The 18457-nt window shown below is 41.1% G+C and overlaps 1 protein-coding gene across 2 annotated transcripts in view; it reads right to left on the bottom strand.

The window, feature by feature from the left end:
- The window catches only part of scrn2 (secernin 2), a 63765-nt gene extending 45921 nt beyond the window's left edge, over positions 1-17844 (bottom strand). For both annotated transcript variants that reach the window (XM_084318759.1, XM_084318760.1), the window contains exons 1-5: positions 17790-17844; positions 16882-17044; positions 14363-14544; positions 2091-2290; positions 1536-1751 (exon numbers count right to left, since the gene is read on the bottom strand). In XM_084318759.1, the coding sequence (XP_084174885.1) occupies positions 1536-1751; positions 2091-2290; positions 14363-14544; positions 16882-17043 (760 nt within the window). In that variant the 5' untranslated portion in view covers position 17044; positions 17790-17844. The remainder of the gene's footprint in view (positions 1-1535; positions 1752-2090; positions 2291-14362; positions 14545-16881; positions 17045-17789) is intronic.
- Between the last annotated feature and the right edge of the window lie 613 nt (positions 17845-18457).

The following is an 18457-nucleotide window of genomic DNA, read 5'->3' as shown; positions in this document are numbered from 1 at the left end:
GACTTTCGACTTGGTACATTTGTGTTGGATCCGTTTCATCAAGTGGGAGTGTTTATCATAATTATTTATACCTAGTACTGGGTGGCCAGAGTCTAAAGTACAAGAGGTAGTGGTAGTAAGTATCATATCTAACAATACAGTCAGGGAATTGTACCCCTCAGTTACAATTATTATTATTATTATTATTATTATTATTATTATTATTATTATTATTATTATTATTATTATTATTATTATTATTATTATTATTATTAGTTATCCCATTAGTTCTCAATCAATCAATCAATCAATCAATCAATCCTCCAAACTTACTGTAGGTCTGTTATGCTAAGCTAAGAAGTCTGCTAAGAAGCATAATTATTTATTATTATTATTATTTTATTTCATTGGGTTTTTAGCCCTAGTTGCACTTTTGTTGCAACCCCAGTTATCCCATTAGTTCCCCCAAACTTAGGTCTGTTATGTTAAGCTAAGAAGTCTGCTAAGAAGCATATTGTTTATTATTATTTTATTTCATTGGGTTTTTAGCCCTAGTTGCACTTTTGCATCAACATCAACAGGGATGAGCATGTCACTAATGCAATCTTGTATGGGGGGGTGCTAAAGGTGAGCGATAAAGTGGCAGTCAGGAGAATGAGGCTGGCAGGTCACTGCCAGAGACACCATGAGATGCCAACCAGCAAACGTGTGCTGTGGGAACCAACACACGGGCATCGATCACGAGGACGTCCCACATTAACCTACGTGGACGTACTCAGGAGAGATGCGGGAACAGAAAGCACCGGCGAGCTAGCCAGATGCATGGAGGATCGGGATGACTGGAAGCACTGATGGAGGGCCCGTCCGAGGACGACCTAGATAGATGCAAGGAACCCCAGTTATCCCATTAGTTCCCCCAAATTTAGGTCTGTTATGTTAAGCTTAAGAAATCTGCTAAGAAGCATATATTATTTATTATAATTTTATTTCATTGGGTTTTTAGCCCTAGTTGCACTTTTGTTGCACTTTTTTGTGTTTATTTCATGTTTTTAACAGTGCATGAAAGATTGTGTATTACTGTAAAAAATATATATATATATTGAAATAAAAACTTGGTTAAAAAATGTGGGTCACGACTTAATGACTAAGGAAAATGTTGGGTCCCGAGGCTAGACCAGTTGAGAACCACTGGACTAGAGGCTGCTAGAATGAGAACAGGACTGAAACAGAGGGATATAGAGGCTGCTAGAATGAGAACAGGACTGAAACAGAGGGGTATAGAGGCTGATAGAATGAGAACAGGACTGAAACAGAGAGGTATAGAGGCTGATATAATGAGAACAGGACTGAAACAGAGGGGTATAGAGGCTACTGGGATGCATAGTCTGAGTAAGACATGTTTAGGGGACCTCAAAGACCTATGATATTAGTTTGTTGAAAAGACGAAAATATGTCCCCTTTAAGGAAGAAGTTGCGAGTATCACTAGTAGGTTTTCACACAGACAGTGTGATAAATGTCCTGCAGTGCTGCAATAAGGTCTCCTACCCCCCCTCACCGTCGTGCTGATGGAGGAGTGCCGTGCCTCCCTTGTAGCGCTGCTTGGCCAGCTCCATCCTGGCGGGGGGGTTCTCCGGGTTGAACACTTGAGAAAAGCTAAACTCTCCTTGACCGTCCCACCAGCCCTGGGCCTGAGCCACGCTCCTCAACTCCGGGTGCTCCGCCGTGATCTCAGTGCCGATGGTCAGCTGGTTGGAGATGTTTTTCACCCCCTCTGAGAAGAACAAGGACCTTCACAGTTATTACATGAAGAACCGGTCATTGTTCACAGATTGGAGATAAGCACATCGAGTCTCAATACAAGACTTTAGCATTACATGGGAAATGGACATCCTGTTGTTTTTTTTGTTTTCTTTACCAAATGCAACTATAGGTCAAATATAGCAGCAGGCTTTCAGAAATGAAGGCCACATACCTTGTACTGTAAATCTATGAAATTAATAATTAACATTGAATTATTAATAACATTTCATGCTAAATTATGTGCTAGTCCCAACAACTAGAAGGCTGTTCACTCTGCACCCTCTGTGGCGTTTTTGACAGGCGACCTCACCCATGACTTTCTGTGCCACCCATAGCCTGCCAGCCGTCTCCAGGACCCAGGCCTCGCTGCGGTCCACCAACAGGAAGGTGTTGTGGTAACTGAAGGGCTCCGCCTCCTCCCGACAGGGCCCCCCCTGGCCGTGTTGCTCCAGGAGGCCTGTGATAACGGTCACGGCCCCTGAGGCGCTGTCCCCACGCTCCAGCCCCAAGCTGCCAAACAAGAGTCACGCTAGGTCGGTCGGAACAAGAAATACTGTGTCGACTGTTGAAAGTGTTTATTGAGAGTGTTATAGAAAATGTCATGTTTCTCTGTTCTAAATACATATTTCCTTGTACAACGCTTTAAACTAGTTTAACTAGTCAAGACACTAGACGACAGTCTGATGGTGTTCTTAAAACAACTTAAAAGAACACGCCGGGGCGCCCGAGTGGGGCACCGCATTACTGCCTCGCAGACCTACGCGGCCGACCCGGGTTCGCCTCCCGCTCCCGGACGGACTTTGCCGCATGTCCTCCCCCACATCTTCTCCCGTTCTCCCACTCCTCTGTCGGTCATATCTGACCATAAAAGCTGTAAAAATGCTAAAATAAATCTTTGGTTGCTTGTTTTAATTATTTCCCTTACTTCTATGATGTATTTTTTCTATTTTATTTAATTGTATTGTCCACTTTCCCTGTTACCCTTCGAGATACTTTTTTGTCCTCTCACCAGGCCGTCATTGTAAATAAAAATGTGTTCTTAAAGGAACACGCCAACATTTTGGGAAATTAGCTTACCGTCTTCTCCAGAGAGAGACAATAAGATATATACCAGTTTCCTCTCTGTGTGTTCAGTAGAAAGCTATCTGGCTGCACATTAGCCTAGCTTAGCACAATGAATGGAAGCGGACATGACCGGTTAGCCTTCGGGAGAGGTGTTAGTTGGACAATGCCTAGGCTAACCGGCCATGTCCGCTTCCATTCATTGTGCTAAGCTAGGCTAACATGCAGCCAGATAGCTTTCTACTGAACACACAGAGAAAAACTGGTATATTTTTTGTATCCACTTTTTCTCCTATTTTTCTCCCATCCCAATTTCGTGATTCCAATTCTTCCCTCCCCTGTCTTGAACGTTGCTAGACTATGCCTCCCACTGGTCGGCTGTAGTGAGGATAGAAGCCTTGCATCACGTGTCCCCTCCGGTACACGAGGAGGCAGGCTGTCGCATCTTTTCACCAGACAGTTCGAACTCTCAGTGGCGAGGAGTAACGCGTGGGAGGCTCACGCTGCCCCCGATACTTCCTGTTTCTGCTGTACAGGCGTCACCCAACCGACCTGTAGGAGTCGCTGTCCACAACGTCCAATCCCCACCCACCGGCTTTCCCACCCTCTAACACTGCCAATTGTGTTAGTATGATGGCCGGCCAAGCCGGTAGCAACGCCGAGAGCTGGGCTCGATACCAGCATCTCCAGCATTAGTGGCGAGCGCCTTGCCCACTGCGCCACTCAGCCGCCCAGAAAAACTGGTATATATCTTCTTGTCTCTCTCTGGAGAAGACGATAAGCTAATTTCCCAAAATGTTGGCATGTTCTTTTAAGGGTCAGGACAGCTTGACTTAGATATGACATACAGTATGTCCAAGAAAAATCACATTTTGTTCTTTTCTTTGTTGTCTTTTGTTTCATATCAATCTTGTGTGAGATACGACAAAACCCCTAAACCCATCTTTGTTTTCCATTTTGTCATCTTTGTTTTCATTTGTCATTCCAAACTGGTGTATTTAGATTGCATTTGCCTAGTAGAGACATGGCTAAATAATGACACAGCTACATCAATAATGATAGAGGCTTCTCCACCAGACTATAATTTTTATCAAATACCCAGAAAAAATAGAAGGGGTGGAGGAGTTGCAGCAATTTTCTCCTCAAAACTCTTGTTTAGAATCACGGAACTAGGCAAGTTCATGTCGATGGAATATCTTGCCATTGAGCTCAAAACAGAATCAACCATTATCGTCACAATATACCGACCGCCCAGACACTCACCAATATTTATACAGGAGCTCTCTGAACTGATCTCATTATGTGTTACCGGATATGATAAGGTGATCCTAAATGGAGACTTGAACATCCATTTTAATAAGAAAACAGACTCCAAAACTATAGAGCTAGAAAATCTACTGGATAGCTTTGACCTAACACAACATATAACAAATGCAACCCACAAGCTTGGAAATACATTAGACTTAGTTATAACAACAACTGGGCTAAGCATAACAAATGTCTCAATAACTGAATTACCTGTCTCCGACCATCACTGTATATTTTTTGATATTCAAATAACCCTTACTAAAACAAAAAAATAAATCATAGTTCAAAAGAGGCTCCTAAACGACAAGGCTGAATCACAGTTCATTAATCTTATCAGACTACATGAACCACACAATCATGACAGCTCTCTAAATGAAATGGTAGAAAATCTCAATGATGCACTGTCATCTGTATTAGATTATGTCGCCCCACTAAAAATGAAAAAGAAAAAAACCAGAGCCTCGCCCTGGCTGAACTATGATGCGGTCAACAAAGAAAAAAGGAAATGTCGTGCAGCAGAGCGAAAATGGAGAAAAACAAAAACCACCATATGCTGTGATATATACAAAGATGCTTTAACTGCTTATAATAAAACCATCCGCTTAGCAAGGAAAGACTACTTCTCTAAAATCATTACAGAAAATGCTGGAAACTCCAGAATCCTTTTTTCCACTATTAATCTACTACTCAACACTGCCCCTACACCTCCTCAGTCATCAGCGGTTAAGTGTGAAGAACTTGCACTATTCTTTAACAACAAAATAACCTTGATCAGGGCCAGCATTACTCATGATGGAAATAAAGCTGATTGCAGCAAACCGTGCAATGTAACCATGAGAAGTTTCACATGTATCACATTAGATGTACTCTGCAAAACTGTCTCAGAATGTAACTCCTCCACCTCAGACATTAACCCTATACCTACAGCTTTCTTCAAACGGGTGTTTAATAGTGTTTCAAGCCCTGTGCTAGATATCATAAACACTTCCCTTAGAACTGGTATTTTCCCAGATGCCTTTAAAACAGCAGTTGTAAAGCCATTACTAAAAAAACCTAACTTGGATAGTAATGAAATGGCAAATTATCGTCCAATATCCAACCTACCATTCATTAGCAAAGTACTTGAAAAGATAGTTTCAGTTCAAATAAATTCCTTTCTTGAAGAAAACAACATCTTAGGAGAATTTCAGTCGGGATTCAGAAAATATCATAGCACTGAAACTGCCCTCACCAAAATAATCAGTGACCTCAGGCTAAACTCTGACGAGAATAAGATCTCCATCCTTATCCTGCTAGATCTCAGTGCAGCATTTGATACAATCGATCACGATATTCTAATCGATCGTCTTGAAAACCTTGTCGGTTTCTCAGAACATGTGCTAAGCTGGTTCAAAACATACATCAGAGGGAGGAAATTAGACTAGGAGAGCACATGTCTGATATATACGACAACAACTATGGAGTTGCACAAGGGAGTTGCTTAGGTCCTTTACTCTTCTCCCTTTACATGTTACCGCTGGGTGATATCATCAGAGAACATAATGTAGATTTCCATAGCTATGCGGATGATACACAACTGTACATATCTGCTGAACCAAATGATACAGCGATTAGCTCCATTACAGACTGCTTACTGGCAATAAATAAATGGATGAGTAAGAACTTCCTGAAACTAAATGAGAACAAAACTGAAATTCTAATTATCGGCCCCAAAACTAAAAAAGAAACGTTAATAAAGAACCTAGGAGGACTAACCCCTTGGATCAAATCTGAGGTCACAAGTCTCGGGGTCATCATAGATTCAGAACTGAACTTCAATTCTCATATTAGCAAAGTAACGAAAACATCATTGTTCCATCTCAGAAATATAGCAAAAGTACGACCATTTATTAATCAGAACGATGCTGAGAAGCTAATTCATGCATTCATATCTAGCCGGTTAGACTACTGTAATGCACTTTTCACAGGTCTCCCTAAGAAAACCACAGAAATATCTACAGCAAGAATTCTGGGTCTCAATGAATCCAAAATGTCAATGTGGTTAGAAGTGGTGGAGAGAATAAAAGCTAGCTTATAATGGTAGTGTCTGGTTAGGAGTGAGGGATAATGGAGGTACTATCCAAGAGGGGGTCCGGGAGGGGGGGGTTCGAGCTGGAGCATATGTGTGTAGGGTTTTAGAAAATAGGTATTAGGGGTATATTATATACTAACATTTATATAATTGTAATTTCGCTGGATATACACTGTATACGGTTAAAATGTTATTATAGACTATTTTTGTTTTATCTTGTTTCTGTACTTGCATATATTTTAACCACCTTTACTGAAAGTTTCATTATGCATTGTGTGTTGAGTACTGACTTTTAATAATTTTTGTTTTGCAATAATAAAAAAAATATAAAAAAAAAAGAAAACCACAGAGAGGCTTCAGATAATCCAAAACTCTGCAGCCCGACTGCTAACTAGAACCAAAAGGAGAGAGCACATTAGTCCAGTCTTAGCTGCTTTACTTTTTAAGGACTCGAGCCACCCGAACAACTGCCTCTTTGAACTGCTGCGGTCAGGCAAGCGATACCGGAGTCTTAAGGCGAGCACAGAAAGACTCAGAAGAAGCTTCTATCCCCAGGCCATCAGGCTGCTAAACGAACAATAAACACTATGCAACAACCATCAAATGCACACAGCACACACACCCACACGCACACACTCACTTAAACAAACAACACACTGCAGCACCCACTCTCCACACTTTAGATCACACAAACACACTTTATATTTATTGATAAAGGATTTGCACTACAACTCGTACACCTACTGTAAATTGTACCTAAATTGCACCTCATCCCATTTCTGCCTTGCACTATATAGTATTGTATATTAGTACACTGCACAGTATTGTATATTATATGGTAACTCAGTTACGTCTATTCTGCATCGAACATTGTACATATGTCTATACTGAACACTGTGACCTCATTTTTTTTTACTTCTAATTTACATGCTATACTATGTTATTTTATTTCATACTTATCTTGTCTTGCACAGTCTCTGGAGCGCAACAGTAAGAAGCATTTTGTATAAAAGTATTCTGTACTTCTGTATGACAACTATTAAAGAAACTTGAAACTTTACACTGGCTTCCTGTAACATTTAGAATTGACTTTAAGGTCCTTCTCCTTACATACAAAGCTATAAATGGACAGGGACCTAGCTACATCACCAACACGCCAGCAAGAACACTGCGATCATCAGCTGCTGGACTACTAGAGGCTCCCAGAAACAGTCAAAAGAGGATCGGTAATGCAGCCTTTATCAACTATGCCCCAAAACTGTGGAACAAACTACCCCAAAACATCAGGGAAGCCAACTCGCTAGACATCTTCAAAAGACAGCTTAAAACTCAAATCTCTTTGCTCAGGCATTTCAATGACTTACCTGCACTATTCTTACCCTGCCTACTTTTCTATGCTAATTTTATCTTATTTTACACTGCCTATCAAATTCATGTGTCGGTTATCATACTTTTTACTTCTTACTGATGACTATTTTTAAACTGAATCATTTTAAACTATTTTTCACACTTTTTACTGTAACCTTGCTATTTAAATTTTTTACTGTTGTTGTATGTCCGTTCTATTTTATAATTTTTAGACTATTTTTAAACTTAATCATTTTAAACTACTTTATTATTTGTATTACTGAATAGAGAGCCTATTAGGATGCTAGATCCTAATGTGAAACACTGTGATTTACCATACCTTGCTATGCTCACCCATGCCTGTATTTTTTACTGTTGTGAAGCACTTTGAACTGCAACCTCTGTATGAAAAGTGCTATACAAATAAAGTTATTATTATTATTTAATTGTAAGTCTGACCAGAGCTCTTTCTCACTTTCTGGTCAGACACTTGTGTTACACTTGTCTCCGATTATAAACTGAGGATACTTTCTGTGGCCACAGAAAATAAACTACTATCTGAATTTCTACAGTTCACTGTCTTGGCTTCTTTAAAATATTACACAACAAGAGCCAGTGGTGGAAGAAGTACCATTCTGACCAAGAAATGATTATCCATGCCTTCGTTTCTTCTCGTCTTGACTATTGCAATTCAGTTCTCACCTGCCTCAATAAATCATCCATAGACCGCCTCCAATTCATCCAAAATACTGCTGCAAGACTGCTAACCAGATCAAGCAGAAGGTGTCACATTACTCCAGTTCTGGCCTCCTTGCACTGGCTTCCTATAATTTTTTGAATTAATTTCAAGGTCCTGGTGCTCACTTTTAGAGCTCTGCATGGCCAGGCACCAGAATATTTAACCGACCTGCTGGTCATTCATTCCTCGCACCAGGTTGATCACCAAAGGTGACAGAGCCTTTCAATCTGTAGTGCCTAGACTCTGGAATGCCCTTCCTCGTGGCCTAAGAGCTGCAGCGTCTGTTGATATTTAAAAAAAATCAGCTAAAAACATTACTGTTTAAACAGGCTTTTGGGTAATGTTTGAGCTTCTCCTCCGGGTGTAAAATATGTCTATTGTTTTTTTTCTCTGTGATGCATTGTGTTTTTGTTCTGTTTCTTATCACTTGAATGGTTCTTGCTTTTTATTTTTATATTTTATTTACATTTAAATTTAGTCATTTAGCTGACGCTTTTATCCAAAGCGACTTACAAGTTCTGTACGACAAGTCATCAGGAAGGGCACAACTCTATCAGTTGAGTAACAATGTTCATCAAAGTGTTGAGTGCTACAGTGTAGGTTAGTTTATTAGGATATTTCTGCTGTATATTTCTGCTGTATGTAAAGCACTTTGTGAGTTCTCTCTGTGAAAAGTGCTATACAAATAAACTGTACTTACTTACTTACACAGTTCCTTTACTTAAGTAAAAGTAGAAATACTCAGATAAATGAGTATACTCTGGTAAAAGTAAAAGTCCTCCATTCAAATTCTACATAAGTAAAAGTAGAGAATTATTTGCTATTGAATGAACTTAAGTATCTAAAGTAAAAGTTCACATTCTACATGACGTTTTTGTGTATCCATTGACCTCTATAGGTCATGTTAAAATGGTATGTGGTCCAGTTACGCTGCTCTGATTACGTCCTCTTGAAGTTGACAGGCTTCAAATGTGAAAGTATATACTTCATACAATCTTTATTTTGTATATATTGTGTTTTCTATGCAAAATCCTTTTCCTCAAAGTAACTAGTAACTGATGGGTTCAGATAAATGTAGTGGAGTAAAAAGTATAAAGTTCCCTAAAATTTAAATTAAAAAAAAATAAAGTACAAGTAGCTCGAAATTGTACTTAAGTAAAAAAAAATTATGTTTAGGAGCACTTCACCAAACAACAATGCTGATTTATTTTGCACATAATCTCACATACATCCAAAACACAGTTTTGCACACATGAATTTAGTTTGACAGTTATTGAGAATAATTTTTTTTGAATATGGCCACCAGTGATGTGACCGTGGACATTGGGTCTCATTCACAAACATTGCCAAAAGATTTCTCTTAGGGCAACCATCTTGGAACTGCCTAAGACAAACTCGCCGACAATTACACCCGTATTCACCAACGTGTGGAGAACCTGTCTTAACTCATTGGCCGCCAAACCCGACTTTACTCGGGTTTCGTCACCAACCTTTGAGCGCCAAACCCGACTTTTCTCTGGTTTTGATCCTTTGATATTTTTCCTTTGATCCCCGTTCTAAACACTCACTCGGAGCTGCCTGTGTCTCCCTGGCACAGCTGCCTACGTTGGAATTGCAATGGCGATCGAATCCTGCCAGGTGGCAGTATCGCCTACCTTTTGAACTGGGGATATCAGTTGTCTTCCAGTACCGAGTTACCTCCGGCTGCTTCCGCCTCGGAGTGGATCAAGACATAGCAATCGGTAGGAGATTTGGTGCCTCAGACCTATTCTTTCCCGTATGATAGCCATGCCCAATATACACGAGTAATTGCGATCGCCATGGGACGACTGGGCTTTATTCATTTTGGAGTACCTTCTGACTGAGGTAAGGTCTATTTTAGGCAACCTGCTGGTATTTTTTTAACCTAAAACATGCTTTTGTACCGATCAGTGTCGTATTTTACCGGACCTAAAACATGCTTTTGGTAACGATCGCAGTTTCAGGGTAAGACGACCGGGGGCCCCCCTTGATGATTTTGTGAAGACACTTATGTATATGGTATATACCTTTGATTTGGAAGTATTTGGGATTTCAGGCGAGCAACCCGAACGATTTGGGCATAATGCATATAACGCGTCATATCTCGCGATCTATGAAAAAAGACTGGATTATTTTCGAAAGGGGCGATGTTTAGCATGGAATAGCGCACAAACTAAAGTATGTAGAGATGAACTGGTTAGTCAGTGTTGGACTATGAACAATGCCTGTCAAATTACCCATACTATTGTCTCCATAGCTATAATACAGAACACACGATGGGTCCGCAAACATCGCTAAAATGGTCAATAACGCTGGCGCCATTGAGTAGAGATGGGAAAACAGCATGGCGGTCAATGAGTTAAGTGGCCAAAACGATCCCAGCTGGGATGCCCACAATGTGGAATGTCAGTCATTGACAAACATGAACGTGCGTTCCCGTTTAGTTCATTTGCATACAGACACGCCTCCGGCAGCTCCTTATAAAGCCAGCCAACAAATGAAATCGCAAAAAGTATGACATCAAGAGTTAGACACCCACACCTGTCCAGCTCATTATAATGCAACTGACTATAGGGCGGCTACGTGGCGTAGTGGGCAAGGCGCTCGCCACGAATGACGGAGACGCTGGGCTTGCCTGTTCGAGCCCAGCGCTCCACATTGCTTTCAGTTTAGCTGGTCGTTCATACTAATACACATTGGTCATATTAGGGGGTGGGAAACTGATGGGTGGGGATCGGGCGTTGTGGACAGCGACTCCTACAGGTCGGTTGGTGCGCCTGCGCAGTAGAATCAGGAAGTGTCGGGGGCAGCGTGAGCCTCCCACGCGTTACTCCTCGCCACTGAGAGATCGAGCTGCGCAGGTGAAAAGATGCGACTGCTGTTACCTCAAGTACCGGAGGGGACTTGTGCTATGTATGACTTAGTCCACATTGCAGCCGGCTTGTGGGAGGCAAGAAACAGCGTTCGTGACAGGGGAGGGTTGAATTGGATGATACGAAATTGGGATGGGAGAAAATATAGAAAAATGGGAGAAAAAGTGGATAAAAAAAAAATAATGCAACTGACTATGATGGGCCGTGTGGAAATGGTGGCCAATATAGGTAGCGGAAGCGCTTTGCGAGCGATCAAAATGAGATTAGATTAATGTATTGTCATCATACAGCTCGTGGCCACCTGCCGCAGCACACGAGCGCACACACACGCGCATGCAGTACTGTATAGTCCAAGTGCGTAATGAACGCAGTAGGCTTATATTATTTTAATGACTTGTTTTATTAGGAGATCACAGATACTGCGCTGCCCTATAGTAGTACAGTCCACCAGTCCGCTCATGGTACGCCCGACTCTGGTGGCCTTAATATGCATACTGTACTTACTGTACGTATAGGGCAGAGCATATAGTATCTACTAAATCCTAATGAAACAAGTAATTCGAATAATATAAGCCTACTGTTCATTCATTAGACACGTAGGCTATACAGTGTGCGTGTGTGTGTGTGTGTGGCGCAACAAGACTTATGGAATATTAATACAGTCTATTCCACTATAGATATATCCACGCGATTAGCTTTAGTTCTTATTTATTTATCCACTGTCATTTGCAGTGTTGGTGTAGTAGGCTACATAGTGTATTTCAATATCTGTTTTATTGATTAATGATATATTTTAAATAATGCAGGTTATAGGTATATAAAACGACAAATGTCTGTCCCATTGTACCAATAAATGGGATATATTGCATGTTGGCTATAACCTGCATTCTTTCAAATGTATAATTAATCAATAAAACAGATATTTAACAAATAAGAAATACAAATGCCACAGAAGGCATTAAATAATTATTATTTTCAATCATTTCACAATAATTGCATAATTGTGTTTGAATATCTGAGTATTCTTTAAATATAAAACGTAATTTTTATCATACAAATATTGTCATATTTATTTAAATTATGATTAATTAATTCCAAGGAGGCCTGTAGAGTTGACATGAAGGAATCACTATGATTCCTCCCAAATAAAGCCCTTAAGAACACGGAGAACACCAGTCTGTCAAGTTAAGACTGCTCTTCAGCGCTCCTAAATCCTGCTCTTAGTTAGGGCCGAATCCAAGACAAGGGACGGTTGGTGAATCCCAAAATCGGACCGAAAATGTCTTAAGTGGCCCTAAGAGCAAATGTTTTGTCTTAAGTCCATTGGTGAATGAGACCCATTGAATCCTTGTGTTGTGTTAATTACAGCTCAATTAAAAGACACGGTAGCAGTCTCTATAAGACAAGGTATTGCTATTTTATATCTACATCATTTAATTGAGCTGTAATTAACACAACACAAAGATTCAATGTCCCAGTGACATCACTGGTGGCCACATTCAAACAAATTTACTCTCAATAACTGTCAAACTAAATAAATGTTTGTGAAAAATGAATCAACATTGTTTTTTGTGTGTATGTAAACAAAGACAACTTAACCCATTACCCGCCAAAATCACTGTTCAGCGTTATTGCCCGCCATGCGTTGTCTGCCAATATCGCTGTACAGCGTGTTTCAAGTTCATATTTCATATTTTCGTCATGGAATTCATATTTCACCCACGGAGCCTTGTCATATGCTGCGGGAGCCATCACAACTCTGCAACGCTTCAATACCGCCACCTGGTGGCCGATCGGCAAGTTGCCAAACCGGAAATGCCCGTTTCAGCTCGGTCCGTCCCCTAATTCCGTCCGGCCACTCGTTTATCGTCCCGGGACTCAATGCACACACCGTGGACATAGATCGTTGCCATAACTCAATAAACAACATGATTTGGGCGTATATTAGTATTATACAAACCGGAACTGGATCGCCTCGATCCCCACCACATAACTGGGATCTGTTTGTTCCACTCTCATCGCCCAACGGTACGAGGAGACGGACGTGAGTTTCAGCGTTTTTCTTTATCATTTTCGATACAAACTGCTCTGATCAATATATCACCCATACTACATAAATCATTTAACGTCGGCCACGGAATTATAAACGACCCCCCCTCCGTTCACCCGCAGATGATCAGTCATAACGTTTAGGACCATGTACAGTTTACATTTTTAATATAGCATGGATCGGTATCAAACTGCATTTGATAATCTAATATATGCATTTATGCCTATATCTCACGTTCTATGAAATACTGCAGAAAACGATAGAAACATATTTATACTCTAGACGGTATTTTCGTATGAATGTGTGAATGAAAAAGTTAAACGTTCCTACATCCTGAACGATAGATAATTGATGTTGAATGGGCCATAGTAATGTCAATTTAGCAATACAATTAAAAAGGTTATAGCCCTGCAAAGAAGGTGAACATCTCCATAGACAAATAGCGCTGGCAGAGAATGGTTTAGGATGATCAAAGTGGTGGCAGAGAATGGGTTAATGGGCTGAGGGTAAAAAAGGTTTTCACCTTTGTACAATTTGTCATGTTCAAATAAAGTGTAGGCCTACAAAATAAGTGCTCAGCTACAGACTTCAAGGCATTTATCTATGTATTCAGCATGATTATTATGATTATTTGTATATTGGTGCAACTATGCATCTTTAAAGGTATAATCTGTAATGTCATCTGTCAACAGTGACCTCTAGGCAAAAGTGTGCATCTTGGTATTGCACTTTGTTTAATTCTCTTTTTTAATGTCTGACGTGTGGGTTGGAGTTGAATGGGGATAGAGGGAGGGGTTGCTATTGCTGGCCACACCTCAGGTTCTGGAGAAATTCACAGTATAAGAAGTTACTATCTATTGCGGGCTACACTTAAGGTTCTGATATAGTAACGTATTATACTGTGAATTTCTCCAGACCTCTCTTGGCCGGACCTGATGTGTGGCCAGAAATAGCAACCCCATCCACTATCCCCACTCAACTCCAACCCACACATCAAACCAAAACCAAAAATGTAAACAAATTGCAATACCGAGCACAGCTCTTTTGCCTAGTGGTCGCTGTTTGACTGCATTACAGATTCTATCTTTAACAACAGGATCCTTCTGCTCACCGGACTAGGTCCATGCCAAGCAGGGCCTCTCCGGGGTCGACGGGCTCGCGGGTCCATACGGCCTCGTTCCCAATGCAAACCCCATGCTCATTCGCCCCCATCTCAGCCCCCCATAGCCAAGCGGGTCTACTGAGGACCACTGCATTGGTACACTCTGCCTGTGGGATCTGAACGTATGTGCACTGCAGAGAGAGAGAGAGAGAGAGAGAGAGAGAGAGAGAGAGAGAGAGAGAGAGAGAGAGAGAGAGAGAGAGAGAGAACAATATTGCAGAGTGTGAGTTAAAGGCCATCATTCCATGTATAATGTGCCATCTAACATCTAATAGTCAGGCCAACGCTGCCTTGATACTGGTATTTAGCTGGTAGAGTGTTCTAATAGTAAATTATATTAATTGCCCAGACTTACCCACATGCATTCAGATTAGTATCTCTAATTACTAGTTAATTAAATATTAGTGGCATATAGATACCTCAGAGCTAAACCATCCTGTTGTTGTCTGTAATAAACGTTTGAACAAACTGACCCTGATCTACATTATTATTCAACTGATCATTATTATTATTATTATTATTAAATCAAATCAAATCAAATCAAATTTATTTATAGGGCCCGACAACACACGTTAATGTCCCCATGGGCCGTACAGGTCTTCTTTAAACAAGTCAAGAAGACAACATAACAATAAGTCAAGAACAGAACAAGAACACCATAGGGTCCAAACATTTTTTAGATGAATGCAAATAAATGAAAGAATGCAAGCACTCCCAGACATACCCCACGCGAAGGTAAGGAAAAACTCACTAAAACCTAACAATAGGGAAAAAAAGCTCCACAGGCAATGTGGAGGAGAGAAACCTTAGAAGGGCCGTTCAAGGGGGGATCTCCCTTCTTAGATGTCGGTGATAGTAGTGTTGCAGACGGACAGTTGGTAAGCATGCACTCATGTGTGTGGTGAGACACAGATGAGTGCATGCAATAGCAACTGTACATTTTGAAAAATTAAAGATAGAGCTAATAGCGATAGCAACTGAACATTTTGAAAGATTAAAGATAGAGTTGATAGCGGATCTATTTGAGGCACAGGGGCGGCGCAAGAGGGTCACGTCCTCCCCGTCTTAGTCACGGGACATTCAACACTCCGGTCGTTGCTCAGGGACAGCCGGAGACAGGGGGAAGGGGGGTGGCGCAGAGAGGGTCGCGAACTCCCCGACATCATCGCGGGACATCCGGCACTCCGGTCACCACTACGAGACCTCCGAAGACAGGGGGGCACGCAGAGGGGGTCGCAATCTCCCGGCCTTCGTCACGGGACGTCCAACACTCCGGTCAACACTCCAGGACAGCAAGTCATAGGAAGACAGGGAGACGGGACAGGCGTTAGACAGCTCATGAGATTGTAGTAGGCGGACATAGCAATAGATACAAGTGGTAGGCATATATGTGAATGGAGTAGATATATGAAGTAAGCGTATTATGTGAATAGAATAGAAGTACTTAACCCAGCAATGAAACCGCGTTGACTGTTAATCTGTTAACAGTCTGTTAATCAGTTGACAGGACCACGGACAGACGGCGGTGAATAACTGATCCAATGCCTCGGAGGTGCATGTAGAGCAGTCACTACAAGCTTGGCCAAGACCCCGAGGCATCCATCACCTTGGTCAGCGCCAGGAGACGGGTACTCAGAGAGAAGGGGGAGGGAGGGGGGGGGGGGGGGGGGGAGAGGGGGGGGGGGGGGGAAGAGTTAGAGAGTTCCCATGTTTGTGGTGCTGCAAAGGAGCAGACATGTAGTACCCTGTAGTGCCATGTAGTACCCCGTAGTGCCATGTAGTACCCTATAGTACCCCATAGTGCCATGTAGTACCCCGTAGTATCCTGTAGTACCCTGTAGTGCCATGTAGTACCCTGTGGTGCCATGTAGAGCTATGTAAGCCATGTAGTACCCTGTAATGCCATGCAGTACCAAGTAGTACTCTGTGGTACCATGTAGTACCCTGTACCCTAACTAAACTACCCTATAGTAAACTACCCAGTGGTACCATGTAGTACCCTGTACCATAACTAAACTACACAGATTAATCTAAAGGTCAGTCCCCGACCAGGTGAGATCAAGGTAGGTTGATTATTATTATTATTATTATTATTATTATTATTATTATTATTATTATTATTATTATTATTATTATTATTATTATTATTATTATTATTATTATTATTATAATAATCTGTATTTATCATACAGGAATTGCAGCCCAAAGTGCTTCACAGCAGTAGCATTGCCATACATGGAGATATAGGCATAAAATTAGCATAAAATCGAGAGAATAAAAGCATGAATAAAGTGCAATAATCATACAAATACACATTCAATTTGCATAAAATTGACAGAACAAAATAGTGCAATACTTACAATCCCCACTCTGTTGGATATCAATTACACAATAATAAATCAAGAGTTACCATTGCTGAGCCTGACACCTGTCACAATGTTAAGCAGCGTTCGTGTCAACCTAATTACCTCCACCGTGGACCCTGGTGGGTAAGAGGCCGCGGGGCAGTACACCACCTCCTGGACCTCATCTCGTGGACGGTCCGAGTTCTTCCCAAAGATCACATGGTTATCGCGAGAGCCAGGAGGTAGGGACACAAAACAGTCGCACGAGAGGGGAGGTTCTGCCATCCTAGGGAATATAAAACCAGTCACACTTTTTAAGGTCTCAGTGACTACACAATGGGTTATTAATCAAATGTGACTTTGTACCAATGTTACGTATCTTTATTTGATTAATTAACAGTTTAGGCCACTTATCTATCACCGATTCAAATAAATAAACACCTGAATTCAAATAAACCATGATGTGTCAGCAGTCAAATGATGACTGCATTTGTATACAACAACAAATTTATGTTATTGTAGGCTACTTCAAAAAGGCAAGTTCGTCTTAAAGGAGCCCTTTCCCCACTCATATTTGGGAAGAAAAAGTCAGATTCTACCGGGTGCACTGCCCATCCGTTTCACATGGGGATTAGGAGGCAGTCTTGTGCCGAGCGTGCAGATCACTTTATTGATAATCTTCACAAATCCGACCGGCACGTTGTCGCATATTATCATCACTCATGTCGACAATCACACTGCAACATTGCATATCGTTTGATTCGGAAACCCATGTAATAAAAAGTGTGCGATCACAGGTCGTGGCTGGCGATACAGAACGCCCATTTGATCAAATGTTTATTATTATGAGGACAAGGCCTGTGTGGAGCGACGCGCCCACACTGTCAGTTCCTTTTTGAAAACGAAAGAAAGCGAGACGCCTGTCATTTCACGTCAGTGTGTGGGGTGTGTATGTGTATCGCCATAAGAGGTTGAGCAATAGGACTACTGTTACTACAGCTACATTGCAATCCTGCTGGAGAAAATGTTACCTTTTCAATCGCAAGACCGGACAGCTAGCGGGGAGAAGGCAGGTTGTAGCGACACTGTATCACGTGACCAAAAAATAAATCCAGGTCTGTACTTAAAGGTCTCGTCTCGCCTGCCCCCACCGCCAAATCACTATCTGCCAATAGACTGCAAGCAACCCTTACCCAACAAACTATTTTAGGCTCATGCATGACATGATATTATTTATTATCATGTTATTATCTGACTTAGGCCACTAAGTAAACAGGTCTACTTAAATATTTTTTTTTAATTCTCATTATTTCAATTGTATTTTTCCTGAATAAAAAAAAATCACAGTATAGTAAGTATTGTGTGCGTGTGTGAATTAGTCACGATCTCTGACATAACAAATATCACTGAGTTGGATAGTGATACACCTTTCCTCGAATATAGAGTGATACATGAATGAATGAATGAATGAATGAATGAATGAATGAATGAATGAATGAATGAATGAATGAATGAATGAATGAATGAATGAATGAATGAATGAATGAATGAATGAAAACTTTATTTAACAGATTGCAGAATGGGTACAATACAGTACGGCTCAATACACACAATTGTTAAGGGAATGCAGACCAGAGAAAGACATTTGTCTTGTTTACATCAGGGTTCCCCATTTTCAATTCATATCGACATTTACATA

The sequence above is a fragment of the Notolepis coatsorum genome (assembly GCF_963971535.1).
Source record: "Notolepis coatsorum genome assembly, chromosome: 7".
Taxonomy (NCBI): Eukaryota; Metazoa; Chordata; class Actinopteri; order Aulopiformes; family Paralepididae; genus Notolepis; species Notolepis coatsorum.
The sequence above is the reverse complement of the archived record's forward strand: the minus strand, read 5'-3'. Positions and strand labels throughout refer to the sequence as shown.